General features: G+C 48.4%; 2 protein-coding genes and 1 pseudogene across 49 annotated transcripts in view; 1 reads left to right on the forward strand and 2 right to left on the reverse strand.

The window, feature by feature from the left end:
* Positions 1-1,519: 1,519 nt before the first annotated feature.
* On the reverse strand, positions 1,520-5,039 carry LOC149356618 (uncharacterized). Its single transcript, XM_089576390.1, has 6 exons — positions 4,862-5,039; positions 4,681-4,784; positions 3,536-3,719; positions 3,114-3,427; positions 2,028-2,238; positions 1,520-1,699 (listed from the first exon to the last, which is right to left on the reverse strand). Exons 1-6 carry the CDS (start codon positions 5,037-5,039, stop codon positions 1,569-1,571), a joined length of 1,122 nt encoding a protein of 373 aa, XP_089432516.1. The 3' UTR covers positions 1,520-1,568.
* Positions 5,040-5,220: 181 nt separating this feature from the next.
* LOC149356619 (uncharacterized) lies at positions 5,221-8,827 on the forward strand (annotated as a pseudogene).
* An 8,017-nt stretch (positions 8,828-16,844) lies between these two features.
* Positions 16,845-19,186, reverse strand: part of LOC149356620 (uncharacterized) — a 62,988-nt gene continuing 60,646 nt past the window's right edge. For 35 of the 48 annotated variants that reach the window (XM_089584224.1, XM_089584223.1, XM_089584221.1 and 32 more), the window contains 3 exons: positions 18,517-19,186; positions 18,397-18,452; positions 18,122-18,262 (listed from right to left, as the gene is read on the reverse strand). Coding sequence is in view for 1 of the 48 variants with exons in the window: in XM_089584255.1 (XP_089440381.1) it covers positions 16,956-17,006 (51 nt within the window). In the remaining 47 variants the exon portion in view is untranslated. Of the gene's footprint in view, positions 17,007-18,121; positions 18,263-18,396; positions 18,453-18,516 lie in introns of those variants that run through there. The other 13 variants (XM_089584255.1, XM_089584257.1, XM_089584260.1 and 10 more) reach the window with 8 other exon arrangements.

Here is a 19,186-nt window from a genome sequence, read left to right on the forward strand (position 1 = left end):
TAGAAGATAAGTTCGATTTCCACGACGCCTTCATCAACGGAGCTAGCAGACGAGCAGCGCGCACGAAGAAGCAGCGTCGAGCTGTCGGGATGGGACAACGTCGGCGTGAGGTCGGCGCTGTTGTCGGCAGAGTGTGACACACGGGTCGGCCGACGGCTGCTATCTCGGCGACGCGACGGTGATGCGCTCGTCAGGCGACGACCGGTGCTCGGTCGGCGTCTGCGCAGTGTGACAGACGCGCCGACGGCACGAAAATCGCTGTCGCCGACCATCGCCAGACTGAAATCGGCCGATCGTCGGCGTAGTGTGAACGCGCCTTTACCATTTGACGTTGCCTACACGCTCGGCGTTCGCTGGCACAATCTGAGCTGCGTCGGGCCTGACGCCTGCCTCCTCTTCGGAATCGCTGGCCAGCGGATCAAAACGAAGTGGTTGTCGGGGTTTCCTAGCAAAAATTCCCAATAGGAAAAACCAATAGCCTATATGATTATTGACACCAATAGGCTTATTGGTCATATAGGCCTTTAGGACCAATAGCTGTATATGACCATTAGGCTATGGGTCCAATAGCTCTATTTGTCCTATAGCATATTGGTTATATTTGATAACACCCAATAGGTCGTCTAGTGCAGACCTCTCGGCTGTTAAGCAGCATGCAGCCTCGGGGATGTCAGGATAGATAAAACGGTTTTTCACTTGAGAAGTTCTTTTATTAGCTCCCTTTTGCATACCGTATTGTGCGTTTTTATCGTAAAGACTCAAAATTTTTCTTACCTCAACCGCTGGCTCGTTTGCGGTGAAACTGCACACAGAGCTTGCGTATTATGGTAACTTTTGTATCGTAGCAAGTTTTACAACGGTACTTACTTGGTTGAGCCGTGCATGATGCAAAAGTGTAATCGTCTGCGTCGAGATCGGCGGACCGAAACCCAAAACATCGAGTTTTTGCTGAACGGCTGCCGTAGCACCATTTGTCTTCTGCAGTCGAAAGCGTCACAAGGCGCCAAGGCGAGCGTTGCAAGGAGCGCGGGCCCTTTGAATACGCCGTTCCGGCCTTTTAGTCTGCTTCAGCTGAAGCGCTTCGAACATTTTCGGCCAACTGAGTGGAAAAAATGCCAGAAACAACTACTTTAACGAGGCTGTGCCATTAAAAGAATATTGTTTGACGTATTTTTTTCGTCCAATGACTTTATCCAATTCAGCTTATGTCATCTGCTTTCGTGGCTCTCCTAAAGCGTCGGAGGACGACGTCACGAAGTCCTGAGCTGTGTTTTTCTTGTTTAATTTCATTGTGGAAGACAGATGGCGCTACTGCCGCCCTTCAGCAAAAACTCGGTGTTTTGGGTTTCGGTACGCCGATCTCGACGCAGACGATTACACTTTTGCATCATGCACGGCTCAACTAAGTAAGTACCGTTGTAAAACTTGCTACGATACAAAAGTTACCATAATACGCAAGCTCTGTGTGCAGTTTCACCGCAAACGAGCCAGCGGTTGAGGTAAGAAAAATTTTGAAAGTCTTTACGATAAAAACGCACAATACGGTACATCTCTTGGACTTGCCAAGTTCACATCTTCTTTAGCAGTTGACTCTTCGTCACGTCTGCAATTTTCATGGCGAGCGTCCTTCCCAGGCTGCGGTGCCGCTCCACCACGTCCTGGCCACTGCAGCGCTTCTCCAGGTAGTGCTTGAAGAAGGCTGCAAAAGAGCACGTGCATAAGAAAGCAGCTAACATCACTAAAATCTGGGTGTTCGCAGCGAATGAGATCACAAATGCAAAAACGAAAATGATCATGCATGCATGAATAAGCTCAGCGCATACTGAAAGCTACCTGTAGCACTACATATTTTCTGTGCTGAGCCAAATATTCTTTTTTCCCCTTTGTTCGAATTACGCAGCATGTACTATGAACACACTCAAACTTTCGATGAGTACAGCTCTGGAACAAGACATGCAAAAGGTGAAAGCATATGGCTTCTTATTCAGCAGTTCTTGGATATAAGTGACAGGCTATTGCACACATACCGCTGAGGGCGTTAAGCTTCATTGAATCCAATGGAGGCTTCGGATCAGCTTTGGTTCGGTTGGAGGAGGCGCCAGTGACACTTCGGCCGATGAGGCCTGCCGAGGAGAAAATTGCCACCGCCGCCTCCCGCACAAACACGCTGTCTTTAGGGCGGCTCATCAACCGCTCGTACGTGGTGACTGGAAGCCACACACCTTCCCCCAGGAACACCTGAAAGGGAACATCAACCATGAAAAAAAACGAGCAAGATATTACACAGAGTTCGATCAACTTTTTATAAGACTGCAAAATGTAGCAAGGAAAAAAACTGGGAAGAATAATGTGATGCACAAGTTTAAAATGCTCATGTGTAATGCCTGATGTGGATGCTCTAGATGTTTTTTGGAAAGTACATGCGACGTTTAAAACGGGCTGGATGAGAACATGTGCCAGCCACTATGATACAATATAAGTGCGCTGTTATTTCTCCTCGTACTATAGTCACATACAACTCAACAAGTGCCATTTCCCCTCAAAGGGTTCCCCTGCAACCAATGGCATCGCCCAACTCTCATGATGTAGTGGGTCAACCTAGGGAGTGGTATCGTATGGAGTGGCAGATGAAAGGTGGTTAACAATGTCTTAATCGGGTTAACTAGTCACCATGGCTATGGCAGCTGTTTGCAGTCTGGAGCTCTGACTACAACATTCCACGTTTTCTGCCTTCTGTAAACACTGGATGAGACAGCATAATGCATATGGCATGAGCATTATATATACAGTTCACTAATGTGTATTATTAGGCTTGAAATTATTGTTCTACTAATTGAGTTTGCAATTAGCTTGTTTTCAGCAGCATAACTGAACTTTGGCTGCTATATGCAGGACACATACACAGAGGAAGGAGTGAGTTTACTCCACTGTTTAACTGCAAGCAGCACTATGAACTATGGCGATCCCCGCAGTTAGGTTGCAGCCAATGGTCCACTTCTGCAGTGGTCACGGCACGAATTATGCTAACATAACGAAGGCCCTAAACTTGACATTGCTGTTTCATATAAATCAAACCAGCAGTTCTACTAAACTAACTGTTAACTGATACAGACCTCGGATCCTGAAACAGAGAATGGCCTCATCGTCTCTCGGGCAGCGGCATTTTCAGTGCCATCACCTGCTGCCTCTGTGCACAGATGTGTCGCCTCTGGAGGTGACGGTGGAGGCAATGCCAGGTTTTCTTCAGGCTCACATGGCATGTTTCCCTGAGCACGTACATTGGCAGGCCCTGCCTGTACGTCCATATTATGCCCACTGGCAGGGCTGTTACGTCCTGGCGGGTCGGGAGGGGCCATGGCCACAGGTCGGAGACTTTTGCTGCATGCTGGTGCAGCAGGCCCATCAGCACCCTTGAAGAGGCGCCGTTCTGAACAACAAATTGAGTACACTTGTAACAGCTGCTAACTGGCAAGGATGGTACATTCCAGACGACATGCTAAATCATCTATCTTCCAAAAATAGAAAAAAAACATACCTGTCTTAAATATTCTGCTGCACAGTGCCTTCTCCAACATTTCGATTCGCTGCTTGAGCCTCTTATTTTCTGCCCTTAGGCATTCATTTTCATTGTCGCTGTCATTCAGCAGGCTGAGCTGCCTTTCTCTGAACTTCTTTTCTGCTTCAGAGTTCTTGGAGCTTTGCTGTGCTGCTTTTGTGACCTGAACGTCATGCATACACAGAAAGTGAACCACATGTTTACCGAACACATTTCGCCACTGCAGAACATCCTTAACTGAAAAGCCACCAGCAGAGTCATCCGTATGCAACCAAATTTGCCTCAAGCCTAAACTAACAGCAATCAGAACTCGTGCATTCGGAGAAAGCATTAGGCTGGCTGGCCCAACCATGCATGCATGCCTAAATTTATGTGTGTTGTGTTTAATGGCACATAGGCAGCTAAGGCCATCATGTGCCAAGCACAAGGTATGGGACTAAATTTATAATGCATGAAGGGCCACAAGGCTGAGTCAATGTATGTGCTGAACACGTAAAAATCATTAGGTAAATATGTTGCTCAAACAACAGGCCTTGCACATGTACTAGCATAACTTATGCCCAAATATGTGCTATTCTCCGCTAACGTTTATTGCAAGCACAACACGTGCACGCGTGCTTGCCGTCCGCGAAGAACTCATACTTTTGCAAAACTCTGAAAACCAGCTTTCCTGCATAGAAAAACCTCAATCTTTACTCTAGCGGCGCGGACCGTCACCGCGGGGTGAAGCATGGTTCAGTGCTGAAGACTTTTTTCCGACCGCACACTGTTCGCACCAAGCTGGCACAGCTGCAAATAACGTACCACTTCCTTCGCGACTAGCTAGCACGCGGGGAGGCGGCAGGTGTATTACCCTTATGAAGCTTACCCTTCATCGCCGCGGAGCAACACACAGCTGATGCAAACAAAAAAATATACTACCTCTATGACAAGAACGGCGTAGAGCATTATATATTCTCACTGTCATGCACTGCACCCAATTCCTAGCTGCCACCAAAGCCGACCGGGCCACCATGGTGAAGAGGCTTTTCCTAATTGTGAATTAAGGAAGCTGACCTCCACAGTTTTACGAAGGGTTCGCAAACACACAATATTTATTTGTAGCTGCATGCATACTTTCTTACCTCCTGCACGGAATCCTCGCTTCCGTCCGAATCGTCGCTGTCCGACGACGGCGGCGGTGGAATCGACACCCTCTTCCCGCACTTTTCAGCTTCATCTCTGGTCTCTACAAGATTGCACAACGAAATCAGTTGAATTAAGTGCTGAAAGAAATATCGCGCGGGGCATGACAACTGCACTTACCATAAAGGCGCACAACTTGGGCCTTGAAATACCCGCTTTGCTTCTCGTCCCGCCAAAATACTTCGTACCATTTGCTGCACGAATAGTCAAGGACTGTTCTAGGCTTAAAAGACCGGAATTCCTTGGTATTAACTACGGCTTTATGGTTGTCGTCACGAAAGCGCACGTACGCGTACATGGCACTACAAATAGCAAACACGTGCAACGCTACGCGATCCAGACGCGATCAGACAAGTAGTAAGTACACACAGGTAACAGAGGCGGCAAGATACGGGAAGAAGGGTGGCTATGGATGGGTGGAGTTACCTGCTTTATCCTTTGTATTGAGCGGTAGCTAGCGCCGCCTAGCCTATGATTCCACCCCAGCCAGTCCTTGAATTTTCCTCTTATTTTCGTCTGTTCCTTTTAAGCATAAATTTTTAAAATAACTATGCTTTTAAGACATCTAACTTGACAACTATACATGGAAATACGATTGATATCAGACTGGGGCATGGAATGGGGGCCAAACCAGACTTGCAATGTTGCCAGGTTATTTCGGTGGTAACTAACTTGGCAACACTGCACCGAACATCCCAGGACACAAATGCGCGCAAGACAGTAAAGATTTCCTTCTTCAAGTAACTTATTGATCTGGCATTAAAATACTCTACTTGTAAATCTTTATTATGTAGGTCATGGTGTCAGAAAGTATGAAACAAGACACCATCACCAAGTGGCTACGACTTGATTGCGACACCTGTAGCCAATACGGTTCTTGTGGCCATTTTATGCCATTTGTGGCGCAGGCGCATGCTCATGCTGTTTGGTTGCACCGATCTAGCGGCCGTGCACTAACCATGAGTGACAGTCAACGTGCCTCCGCTCTCAGCGATGCTACTCGCGCGATTAATCCTCGCGCGAGAAAGCGCAAACGTTATCTGGAGCCCGGAGAGCCTTGCGTAGTGCCACGGTCTACACTACTCTACCAAGAAAGGATGAAGTCGGACTGCTCAACTTCAACAAGCAGTGGCGTGCGGCAATCACAGAGTGCACGCGATTTTTCCCAACAAAGTGGATTCGACCGCGGGGACACCTCCAGCGGGCCCGAAATTACAGAAGGCGAAAGCGCCGCTGATGACCCCAACATCAACGCAGACGAGAGCAGCGGTGACACGGGGGAGCAGAGTGGCACCTACGAGTGTAGAAGTGACGCCGACGCGTTTGACGACTTCGAATACTGCGGCAGTGACACTGATTCTTTCAGCAGCAGTGCCGATAACAGCAGTGATGTGGATGATGGTGACGGTGGCGAAAGCACAGGGCAGTGTGACGCAGAGGAGTTCTGCCGTATGTTCTCCGGCGAGCACTTGCCGAACTCTGATTTGAGTGTCGCGGATGCAATGATCGTCCTAATGTCTTATTCTACGTCTGTTGGATTGAACTGGGCCGACATGGAAAAGTTGGCATCTGTGATAAACCTATTTTTAGGAAAACCAGTCCTTCCAACATCTCAGTACACAATGAGAAAAGTGTGGAAGCGGTGGAAAGAAGACATAATAACGCATCACTACTACTGTCAAGAGTGTGGCAAAATTGTACCGAATAAAGATCGGTCTACGAAGTTCACCTGCCCGTTTTGCCAGGCTGCCAACACTTCAAGTAATCTTTTTGCAACCCTCAGTGTTAAGAGGCAAATGGAGGCTCAACTCTCGGACAGAAATTTGGCCAAGGCACTGCTAGCCTCATTGAAGGAACGAGAGAAGGAACGAGGCCTTTCCCCGCTGAGCAGCACCACCCTAAGGGATATAACAGACGGGAGGCTTTACAGACAGCAAATGAAAGATGCTTCCTGGTGTGACCTTTCTCTGACTTTCAACACTGACGGTGCAAGAGTGTTTAAAAGCAGCAAGTCAACACTTTGGCCAATACAGGCTGTGGTGAATGAACTTCCTGTGGCTCTGCGCTGGAGTAATGTTCTCCTTTGTGGCTTGTATTTTGGAAAGCGCCATCCAAAAATGAAGCCATTCCTTCAAGTTTTTGCTGACTGCATCACTGAGCCCCAGACAGTGAACTGGGAGTGTGACGGACAGAGGTTTGCCTCCAAACTGAGAGTCATCTGCTGTTGTGTGGACGCACCAGCAAGAGCCGCAGCTTTGAATATGAAGCAGTTCAATGGCTACTATGGCTGCAGCTACTGCCAACACACGGGTGCTCGCATCGGTCGTAAGTACACCTTCTAAGCCCTGTTTTGAGAAATTGCATGTGAATGTTCCATGCTACTGGCAAGCTTTCTTTCGCAGCTTATAGACAATCACAAGTATGTAACGTGTCCTGATAGCTTAGTGCTGAGAAATTGTTAAAAGTAGTGCTATTGTTATAAGTACAGTGCTGTTATTTTTAATGCACATATGCTTTCATTGCACTTAGAAAGGGCCATAATAATTACTGCTCATGCTAGCAACTTGTCTGCATGCTGTCTGTACTATCTGTAAATGCTTGTCTGAACTAAACTTGAGGTGGGACATTTTTTAGTACAAAATCACTGCATCACAGCGCCAAACCCAACCAATAATCTTGCGGGGTCCTTCCAGTAGTCAGGTTGGCTCACTTTCGAACGTCTTAATCAGTTCAACTGTGCTAAACATTACCACTATTTTCTTGCTTTTAGGCACGGTGAAGTACCCAGTTATCACTGGTGGAAAGGAGCCAACGCCAAGGACTGACAGCACAGTGAGGAGGAGCATGATGCTAGCTGAGTCGTCGGGACAGCTGCACCGCGGATTCAAAGGGCTTTCCCCACTAGCTTGCCTGCCTAACTTTGACCTTGTGTGGAGCGTCTGCCCCGACTATATGCACTGCGTGCTGGAGGGAGTTGGCAAGCAGCTGGCTGAGGCATGGTTCGGGAGGGCAAGCTCTCCGGCTTACATTGGGGAGCCTGCTGTTGTCAGGCAGGTTAATATGAGGCTGCTCAGCATGACGCCACCACAGTGGGTGACAAGGCTTCCACGTGCTATTGAGGACAGAGCACTTTGGAAAGCCAGCGAATGGAAGTGGTGGCTCCTGTTCTACGCTGTTCCATGCCTTGACGGCATCTTGCCAGAGCCATATTACGAACATTTCTGTTTGCTTGTGGCCGCAGTGTACCTGTTGCTGAAAGACAACATAGCAAAGAGCGATGTCGTACTGGCCGCAGACAACATATGTGCCTTTGTTTTTCGTGTGAAGGACCTGTACCTTGAACCAGCCATGACATTCAACGTACAACTCTTGCACATACCGAAGAGTGTCATGGAGCTTGGTCCCCTCTGGTCACACTCGACGTTTGTGTTCGAGTCTGGCAATGGCACATTGCTGCGCTTCATAACCGACGCAAATGGTGTGCCATTGCAGGTACTCGAGCGCTTTGTTATGAGGCTTCAGGTGACCAAACTGTCAAATAGCCTGGACCTGGCCACACCTGTGCAAACTCTGTGCAAACGGCTGATAGCTCCAGTGGTGGCAGGACATGGTAATGAACCAATATTTCTTGGAAAAGGAATAATTTGCACTGAGTTGGACCAAGCTGAACATGTTGTGTGTATCCAAAAGCTAGGCTATGTGCCGCCCTCAGTGACAAGCTACCAACGTGTGGAGATTCGCAGGCAACGAATTCATGTTGCTGGTTACCAGAGGGCAAAAAAAAAACCAGCAACTGTTTGTTCACCTGCAAAGGGGGGGAGCACTATGCTTTGCTGAAAATATACCAGCTTCTTGACTGCTCATGTGTCTTAATAGGTGCACGCCTTGACTGCCAGCCGCACAGAAACATGCCTCATATATCTACATGCACACAGACATCTAGAAAGGCAGCTCTGTTTCCTGACGAAGTTGACAGAGTTTCTGTGTCCATGATAGTTGACGGCAACCATTATATTGCAGAGATACCTAATATGTATGAACGGGACTGATTTGTCACTTTTTCGAAGGGTTGTTTAGGTTGGTTGGTTCATGGGGTTTAACGTCCCAAACCAACTGAGGATATGAGAGACGCTGTAGTGGAGGGCTCCGGAAATTTCAACCACCTGGGGTTCTTTAACGTGCACTGACATCGCACAGTACACGGGCCCTAACATTTCGCATCCATCGAAATGTGACCGCCGCCTCCGGGATCGAACCCGTGTCGTTCGGGTCAGTAGCTGAGCGCCATAACCACTGAGCTACCGTGGCGGCCTGGAGGGTTGTGTAAATATCGGTGTGTTTAAGGTGGTCAAGTAAAATAGATGTGTGTTTTAAACTTCAGTGTAAAGAAATTCATTTCGCCTGCTTTATTTGAGATCTATTGAAGAGAAGTTTGAATTTTTTTTCGATATGTGTAATGACATGACTAACAGTGTTGATAATGTTGAGGAGGACTTTGCATAGGGAAAAGAAAACCTGTCTCTATTGAAGAGCAACAGTCCTCGTTCTTGTCCATGTCCTGCACCTGTCGTGTGTTCTGCATTGTTTAAAACTTTGTGCAGTAGTATAGCCACCTGAAAACTTTTTTTCATATGTATTATAAATTTCTTGCCACTGAAATTTTTTGGTATGCAAGTGCGAAGTAGTATTTCTGAGAACATATATAGGTTGCTTATTGTACCTGCTGCTATTTACTTTACCCATACCCCACAAGAACATTTCTTGCTGTGGACATTTTTTTTTTGCTTTTTTTTAAGTGGGGAAATAATGCCTCGAGGTGGCTTCAGGTGGCGCCGGAAAGCGACAAAGCTGAGGCTCTCGCGCTCTTCTTCGGTCAGGGGCTGCTTGTGTTTGTACAGCTATTTAGCCTGCGTCTACTATTTTACTGTTCGTGCTGCCCCTATTTTCGTGACAATATTGCAACGGATATTCACAGAAGACGATGAGAAGGAAGTGCCTGATTGGTGTGCACGCGCTATTGTTCGGTGCTTCCTGTGTTGTTCGCTCTGCGCTCCGGTCACCCTTGCTTGTGACTAGCCTTTCGGGCAACGTAACATCTTTGGTGGAGCGTGCCGTGTATCGTTCCCAGTACCACGGAGCTCCGAAGCGGTCGTCAAACCGGTGCTACTACCATCATGGCCGCACCCAGCGAGTTGCCGACCACTTCTGCTGCTCCTTTCGTGGTCATGGCTTCGTCCCGTGACCCCGGTACATTTTCGGGAAACGACGGCGCCAATGTCGACGACTGGTTAAGCCTTTACGAAAGAGTAAGCGCATATAACCGGTGGGATCAAACGTTAATGCTTGCTAACGCAATTTTCTATCTGAATGGAACGGCGAGGGTGTGGTTTGAAACCAACGAAGAACAACTTACAAGTTGGGATATATTCAAAAAGAAATTGCGAGCACTCTTCGGAAGACCTGACGATAGGCAGATCACTGCGAATAAACAGCTTGCTTCTCGTGCGCAGTCGTCGACGGAAAGTTACGTGGCCTATATACAGGACGTATTGGCACTTTGCCACAAAGTCGATGCCACCATGAGCGAGTCCGACAAGGTGGGCCATGTGCTGAAAGGCATTGCTGACGATGCCTTTCATCTGCTCGTTTGCAAAGACTGCAGAACTGTTGACAGCATTATCAAGGAGTGCCGTTGATTTGAACAAGTCAAAAGCCGTCGCATTTCTCAACAGTTTTCCCGACTTCCAAACACAGCTGCTACATCATCTTGCCAGGACCAACGACTTCAAACTCAAGTGCCCTCAGAGTCTCCTCCTGTCACCGACACTGTGACAAGAATTGTTCGCCGTGAACTCGAAGCCCTAGCCCCTGTGGTAACATCATCGACCACACCTAATGACACACTGCCTTCCATGTCGTTTATTCAGGCTGTCATGCGGCAAGAACTCGCCCATCTCAACCTCCCTCCGGCTTTGTGCGCCATCGGAAACTCGTCCCCACCGCCACCACCTCCAGTCCTTTTCCGTCCCACCTATTATTCACCACGGCGTTACCGCGATCCGAATGAGTGGCGCACGCCAGACGACCGCCCAATATGTTTTCAATGCTCTCGGGTCGGCCACATTGCCCGCCACTGCCGCAGCCCCTGGTTGTCACCCCCGCGAGACACCTACTACCGTCCAAACTACACACGCCGCTTTTCACCTCTCCGCCCATCCGAGACGTCTGAGGCCGCCGATCAACCTCCACAACAGTCCTCCCATTCGCCTTCGCCGCTAGCCCGCTGCTCACGCTCACCGCAGTCGCCTCGTGTTTGGACTGCTGCGTCCTACCGCCCCTCTCATCGGGAAAACTAAGTGATGCAGCTCCCGGAGGTGACGCTGCATCAACGACCCGGACCTCAAACCCTCTACTGACGACTCGACCCAATCTGTTAGATGTTACAGTTGACGGTGTTCCTGTGCGCGCCCTTATTGACACCGGTGCCCATATTTCCGTGATGAGTGCTGACCTCCGCCGTCGCTTACGCAAAGTCCTTACGCCTGCAACGTCATGTGTGCGCGTTGCAGATGGTGCCATGCCTGCTGTCGAGGGACTGTGCACCGCTCGCGTGACAATCGGTGACCACAGTACGCCGGTTCAGTTCACCGTCCTTACCACATGCGCCCATGACCTCATTCTCGGTTTAGACTTTTTGTCGGATCATTCTGCCCTCATTGACTGCTCGCAGGGTGTCCTTCACCTTGAGCTTCCCCAACTCAATCCTGACCCCATCGACTCGTCGCTCCGGTTGACCTGCCCCGACTATGCCCACCTGCCCCCTCAAGCCTTATCCTTCGTTTCCCTCACACCTTCTCGCCCTGTTCCCGATGGTGACTACATCGTTGCGCCAGTCATTGACCTCGCACTGACCCGCAGTGTTGTCCTGCCCCATACCATCACCACCGTCACAGCCAACAACCTGTCTCTACCTTTCTTGAACTTCGGCTTCTCCTCACAGCTGCTTCCAGCCGGCATGTGCGTCGCTACGTTGTCCCCACTCGCCCAGTGCCATGTGGCTCCATTAGATGCCTCTCCTAATCGCCACCCACCAGACCCACCGCGGTGCACTCCGCTGTCCTCGGTTGCATTCACGACCATGATGCCCACCGATCTACGCCCCGCCCAAACTTCTCAGCTTCGTGACCTTCTCCAGTCGTTCTCCGACATTTTTGACCTCTACAACACCTCACTGGGCCAAACTCTCGCTGTGACGCACCGCATTGACACCGGCGATGCCCCTCCCATTCGCCGCAGGCCCTACCGTGTCTCCCACGCCGAGCGCAAGGTCATAAACAACGAGGTCTCAGAAATGCTTTCCAAGAACATAATCGAACCATCCCACAGTCCCTGGGCCTCTCCAGTGGTACTAGTGAAGAAAAAGGACGGCTCATGGCGGTTTTGCATAGATTATCGACACCTCAATAAGATCACTAAAAAAGACGTCTATCCCCTGCCGCATATTGACGACGCCCTTGACTGCCTACACGGAGCCAAATTCTTCTCCTCCATAGATCTTCGTTCCGGCTACTGGCAAATTGCCGTCAATGAGAAGGACCGTGAGAAAACCGCTTTTGTGACCCCTGATGGGTTATATCAGTTCAAAGTAATGCCTTTTGGCCTATGCAACGCGCCAGCCACATTTGAGCGCATGATAGACGCCCTTTTGCAGGGATTTAAGTGGACCACTTGCCTGTGTTATCTGGACGACGTCGTTGTATTTTCACCTACATTTTCATCCCACCTCGAAGACCTTTCCCAGATTCTTTCCCTCTTTCGTCGTGCCGGCCTACAGCTTAACTCCTCGAAGTGCCGTTTCGCGAGACGTCAGATCACTATTTTGGGCCATATCGTTGATTTCCAGGGAGTTCACCCTGATCCCGATAAGATCCGGGCCGTGAAAGACTTTCCCCTTCCCCGATCTTGCCACGACGTCCGAAGCTTCTTGGTGCTCTGCTCGTACTTCCGTCGATTCATTCAGGGCTTCGCTGACCTCACCCGTCCCCTTACCGACCTATTGAAGAAAGACGCCACCTTCGTCTGGGGACCTGACCAAGAACGAGCCTTCTCCACTTTGATCGCCAAGCTGACCACCACACCAGTTTTGGCGCACTTTGATGTTGCGGCCCCCACCGAAGTCCGTACTGACGCCAGTGGCTACGGCATCGGCGCTGTGCTCTCTCAGCGACAATCCGGTCAGGACCGTGTCATCGCCTATGCCAGCCGCCTTCTTTCTGCGCCCGAGCGCAATTACTCCATAACAGAACGTGAGTGCTTAGCCCTTGTCTGGGCAGTTGGCAAATTCCGTCCTTATTTATACGGCCGCCCTTTTACGGTTAAAACCGACCACCATGCGCTATGCTGGCTCTCCTCTCTGAATTAAGGACCCTACAGGGCGGCTTGGGAGATGGGCATTGCGTCTGCAAGAGTATGATTACACCGTGACAAGTCTAGCAGGTTACACCAAGATGCCGACTGCCTCTCCCGTTACCCCATTGGCCAGTGTGACTTGTTTGGCACTGCCACCGAAGCCGACCTGTTTTCTATCTCTGTCCTTGCCAACATGGGCGAAGAACAGCGCCGCCATGACGATTTGAGATCAATTATCGACCGCCTCAATTGCACTCCGTCTGATCCCTCGATGCGGCGCTTTGTGCTCTCTGACGGAATCTTGTATCGCCGCAGCCTCAATCCGGATGGCCCCAACCTTCTACTCATTGTCCCCAAGCACCTTCGTCCTGCTATCCTTCATGAACTCCATGATCTCCCCACTGCTGGCCACTTGGGTGTATCGCGTACATACGACCGTGCGCGATGTCGCTTCTTTTGGCCCGGCCTGTTCCGCTCCGTACGCCGCTATGTTGCAGCCTGCGATGAGTGTCAGCGCCGGAAACGCCCTGCTACTCTCCCAGCTGGCACACTTCAACCTATTGACGTGCCCCCAGAACCTTTCCATCGCGTCGGCTTGGATCTTCTGGGTCCGTTTCCAGAGTCCACCTCCGGCAACAGATGGGTTGCAGTTGCCACGGACTACGCCACCCGTTATGCGATCACGCGGGCACTGCCAACCAGTACAGCTACAGATGTTGCGGCCTTTTTGCTATACGACCTCATATTGCACCATGGTGCTCCCCGCCAACTTCTTACCGACCGCGGCCGCTGCTTTCTGTCCAAGGTTGTCTACGACATTCTTCGGTCCTGCTCTACTAAGCACAAGCTCACCACCCCCTATCACCCGCAGACAAACGGACTTACTGAGCGTCTCAACCGCACTCTGACCGATATGCTCGCTATGTACGTTTCCCCCGATCACCGCGACTGGGACCTCGCTCTCCCGTATGTTACCTTCGCATACAACTCCTCCCGCCATGATACAGCCGGTTACTCCCCTTTTTACCTTTTATACGGCCGCGAGCCCCAATTGCCTTTGGACACGCTGCTGCCTACTCCTGCTGCTCCGTCCTCTGAATACGCCCAAGACGCCATTGCCCGTGCTGACTACGCCCGTCAACTTGCACGCTCCCGCCTTCTCGCCTCGCAGGCCTCCCAGCAGGAGTTCTACAACCGCCGTCACCGCACAGTCTCTTTCTCTCCTGGCTCCCTCGTCTTGCTTTGGTCCCCATCTCGCCGCGTCGGCCTCTCCGAAAAACTCCTGTCCCGTTATGTTGGCCCGTACCGTGTCCTGCGCCAGGTAACTGCTGTCACTTACGAGATCGCTCCGGCCTTCCAGCCCGCTTCCTCCCGCCACCTTCAAGGTGATATCGTCCACGTCTCTCGCCTGAAACCCTACCTCTCGCCCTGCCGCTCGACGTCATCCAGTACACCGTGACGGTGTTTTTTCCGGACGGGGGGCCATGCAACGGATATTAACAGAAGACGATGAGAAGGAAGTGCCTGACTGGTGTGCGCGCGCTATTGTTCGGTGCTTCCTGTGTTGTTCGCTCTGCGCTCCGGTCGCCCTTGCTTGTGACTAGCCTTTCGGGCAACGTAACAATATTATCCATTGCTGTGTGTAAATGGTATTATCTGCATCGCCTCATATCAATTCAAGTGAAGATTTTCCTGTGCCGAATATTTACACTGTCCTCTCTAAGCAAAAACGGCCGTGTCAACCTGGAAAAATTGAGGGGCAAAAAATGTCATTGGTCATTATAGGCCAGCTCACATTATAATTACTTATGCCTGTTTGTGTGCTGCTCCTCAGGATGCTTTCTTTTTTTAGTTTATTCTTACTATGCATCATCACAAGTGATATTCGTTTTCAATTTTGTGCACTTTTGCATTTAACAGCACAAAAGAAAATTGCATCATCACAAGTGATTATTTGTTTTCAATTTTGTGCACTTTTGCATTTAACAGCACAAAAGAAAATTAAAAAAATAAAATTTCATGAACATGAACACCTGTACTGTATCATTCATTATTACTGAATTAACTCATAATGTGTTTGTGTGCTGGTCTCGTCAGTCAGCTTCATATGCTGATAGTCTGCATCATGGTCATTCTGCTGTCTCATTTACTTAGATTTAGGTTCTAAATGAAGCTATATATCATACTGTCAATATACATAAGGTCAGTACTAATTTCCATTCCTAACAATACAGGTGTCTGCTCTTATTATCTTTCACGTAACCCGTGCTGATGAAGTGATAAAAATATCACAGAAGGCAAAAGGGGAAGCCCAATGACTCCTTAGTATAATTTATTTCTACATGACGCAGGTAAGATACCCATCCTCCATTATACCAGGTGGCCAGTATCTTTCTGCCAATTTCAGTCTGCCAACCAGTCTTTTTTTTGCCCACGATTGCCAGAATTTGAGCATAAAGGTTTGCGTTCCACATTCTTTGCCAAAGAGATGAGCTGTGGGCAGATCGAGCTGCAGTTTCCAATATTAAATTGACAAAAGCTTGCAATACAAGTGCAACCAGGTCAATAAAAATATCTGGTTTTCATATTGGTATGTATTGGTCTGATATCCCCAATAGGTATATTTCTATAGGCCCTGTATGACCTATAGCTATAGCTCCTATGGGACCAATGCTCCCAATACACTTATTGTATATGACCAATAGCTGTTGGTCTTTTGGTCCAATTAACTTCTCTATAGGTCCCATAGAAATTCAAATAAAACCAATCGAATCCAAATAGGACTCATATAGAACCAATAAGAATCTGGTATTGGACCCATACAAATCTCTATTGGAATTTTTGCTAGGGTGAATCGAACCGCGGCGTCTTCTTCCTCGTCTGCGTCATCCCGCGATTCCTCATAATCGGTGTCTTCGCCGAAATAAAACTCTTCTTTCCGACTCGGAGCTGTACGACTTGCCCTCCGCCCGGCTCTCCGTGTTTACGCGCACCACGTGCGTGTCAAGCAGACGACATGCCTACACGACGTCACGGCTTTCCGGACCCACGTGACAATGCATTGTCTGGTTTTTGACGTCATGAAAGAGCCTGGCAAAACCTGGCAACTACGAACCGAAACCGAAACTGCTGGGTACAAATAATACGATTATTAATTATATAATGCGAGTTCACGCTTCTAAGATGGTGTTCCATGCTCACTGAATCGCTACGCATTATTTACAACCCAGAGATGCAACACAAAAATTTGGTGTCTCTACCCCTTTAAACAAACCTAGCTGCGTTTATTTCATGCCTTTACTCAGCTGCAGAGGTACTGTTTTTTTTTTCTTGTTAAACATGAACTACCCGAAACCTTAATTCGCTCTAAATCCCGCACGTTTTAAGCTTCGATGTACACAATCATTGCGATGAATTGTGTTGATTCGGTTCCGGGTCAGCACAATGCACCTGTCAAATATCTAGACGAGTGAGCATGCATGGTTGTAAGCCTTTTAAAGATTTTCCTGACTCCCGCTGAGGATAATTCAGGGGATTATTCTTCCACATTTCAGTTTGACTTCCAAGCATGCTTTATTCAAAGGTAGGTGCCGTCAACGCATTCCAACACTTTTGTGATGCCACTGCAAAGAAGGAAACGCTCTTTAATATCTCAGGATGTTTAAATAAACTGATTTGATTGATTTCATTTTTATTGGCTTAAGTTAATTGCAGCGTTCAGGCGCCACTTCGAAACAGAGCATAAGGTCCCCGCTTCTGGCTGGTGTCCAGTGGTGTCCAGGCCGGATGACTGGGGCTTAAATGGTTAGATGGGAACAGCAGCTTTCATTGTTTCTCTGGCATCCACACTGCATTCCTGAAATATCGAAGGGATTACGGTTTCAAAAACGCCTTCTCACAGATTGTTTAATGCGAATTGATTTGCTGTATTTTTGGTATCGTAAAAGAATAAAACGTGTATCAATTTACACACGAGCAGCATTCACCTTTGATATTTATCAGGGGCCTGCAGCAAGGGTCGTATTTATGTTGACCTCTTTAAATGGGCAAGATGGAAGCATTCTGTTTGAATCATTTATCTATTATAACCTTTCCTAAAATATAAAAGATGGAATGTAGTTTTTCAAGAAACATCCTCCGGTGTTTCTCTGCCCGGTGAACAAAAATGAGCAGTCGTGGGGCTCGGCATCTTGCATGAAAAAGCGAACGAGCCATTGACGGAAGCACTGTGCTGTCTGTCAACCCAGTTTGTTCAGTTACCCAATTAGGAGAGCTGTGCTATCTGCTGTGTTGAGATTCCCTAGACATCCGGAATAACTTTCACAAAAAGGTGCGATGGCGGGTAGTACTAGTCACCGAGCACCCCTGAGATCATGTGGGAGGTGACATTTAGGCACTAAGCAAGAAACTCAGCCGAACGAAGCCACTACATTTTTTAGAAACCTGACCGAACAACTTGGAGAGCGCTGCAGTATGCTGCATTGGAGAAATGCGAAAGCAGTTGCGTTTGAACGTCAGCCGCTTTTTTTTCGGCATGGCATCGTTATCACGTGACACATAACACGTCACCCTTCGAGGACGCCGGCACTTATTTTGCAAGTAATTGCTGTCAGTGACACTTCCCAATCAACCACTGTACGTCCAGCGGACGTACGATGTACGTCCCTTAACGGATGTTCGGATATCCGTGGGAGATCCGCCGACCTCCGACGGATCTCCGAGGGACGTCCGACGGAGGTACATTTATAACTAAAAAGATCTCCCACGGACATCCGATACGGATATCCGCGGATATCCGCCGCGGATCTAAAGAGGACATTGGCATGTTGCAGGCCTTGGTGACTGCAGCCACTAATATAACTGTCATATACTAAATGAGTTTATATACAAGCCCACAAAGTGTTCTATATCAGGCACAGGCCTCATCATACGTCAAATGCATATATAGGAAGCAACCAAACACAAAGCAAGTTGTCTTAAAATCAAACAATTTTATTAAAGGCATTAATGCACGCTTTCAACCTTAAAGAGGCAATCTTCACGCTTGACGCTGGAAGAGGTCCAATGCAATAGGACGGGTTACTGTATGCAGGTTGTATTCTCATGTTGAATCTGTTGTAAAGAAGTTTTTCCCAAGAAAACAAACAAAAATGCAAAAATACTGTCACTGAAAGGGTACATGATTTTTGCAATTCAAGATACTGCCACTGAAGATCATAATAAAAAATACTATAGCTATAACATACCTGCTGACTATGTCACACATTCGACACCATAATTGCATGAACCGTCCACACATGTGCTGCAAAGGAAAAGATGAAGAGTGCATGAGGAGAGCTGATAACTTCAACACAATTTGAACTTACATGTAGACCAATGCTCTGTAGCGCAAGCTACAACACGGTTGTTCTGAATGGGCTGGTGACGTCCGTGCAGCAACCCTGAGGGAACAAGTGGACAGGTTGTGAGTGGGCAACATGCACTTACACTGCAACTAATACATACCTGCTGACACTACGATGTGGCACATTTGCAACAATCAATTGCACGAGCTGTCCACATACACGCTGCAAAGAAAAAGATGAAAAATTAATTTCAACATACTTTGAACTTACATGTAGACTGCTGCTTTGTAGTGCAAACTATTACATAGTTGCTCTGAATGGGCAGGCCACGTCCGTGCAGCAATACTGAGGGAACAAGTGGACAGGCTGTGAGAGTGAGCAACATGCACTTACACTGCAACTAATACATACCTGTTCACACTATGATGTGGCACATATGCAACAATCAATTTGACGAGCCATCCACAGACACACTGCAAAGGAAAAAGTGAAAAATGCATTTGTGGAGTTGGAAATTTTAACACTACGAACTTACATGTAGACTGCTGCTCCGTATTGCAACCTGCTATAGCAGAACAGTAGCACAACAGGCTATTCACGTCATACCGGCAGAAGTTTCATGCAATAGGAAAGGTTACTGCGTGCAGGCAGTACTCTCATGGTTGAACTTGGTATTCCAAAAAGGGATGCT

Source organism: Amblyomma mixtum, chromosome 3, assembly GCF_055824585.1.
Source record: "Amblyomma mixtum isolate Tamu chromosome 3, ASM5582458v1, whole genome shotgun sequence".
Taxonomy (NCBI): domain Eukaryota; kingdom Metazoa; phylum Arthropoda; class Arachnida; order Ixodida; family Ixodidae; genus Amblyomma; species Amblyomma mixtum.

What these genes read in the sequence shown, in the direction of transcription:
- LOC149356618 (XM_089576390.1), bottom strand. Translation starts at nt 5,039, where the DNA reads ATGTACGCGTACGTGCGCTTTCGTGACGACAACCATAAAGCCGTAGTT. An exon ending in CCAAGTTGTGCGCCTTTATG is followed by an intron (nt 4,785 to 4,861) that starts GTAAGTGCAGTT and finishes GCAATCTTGTAG; the next exon opens with AGACCAGAGATGAAGCTGAA. An exon ending in GCGAGGATTCCGTGCAGGAG is followed by an intron (nt 3,720 to 4,680) that starts GTAAGAAAGTAT and finishes CATGACGTTCAG; the next exon opens with GTCACAAAAGCAGCACAGCA.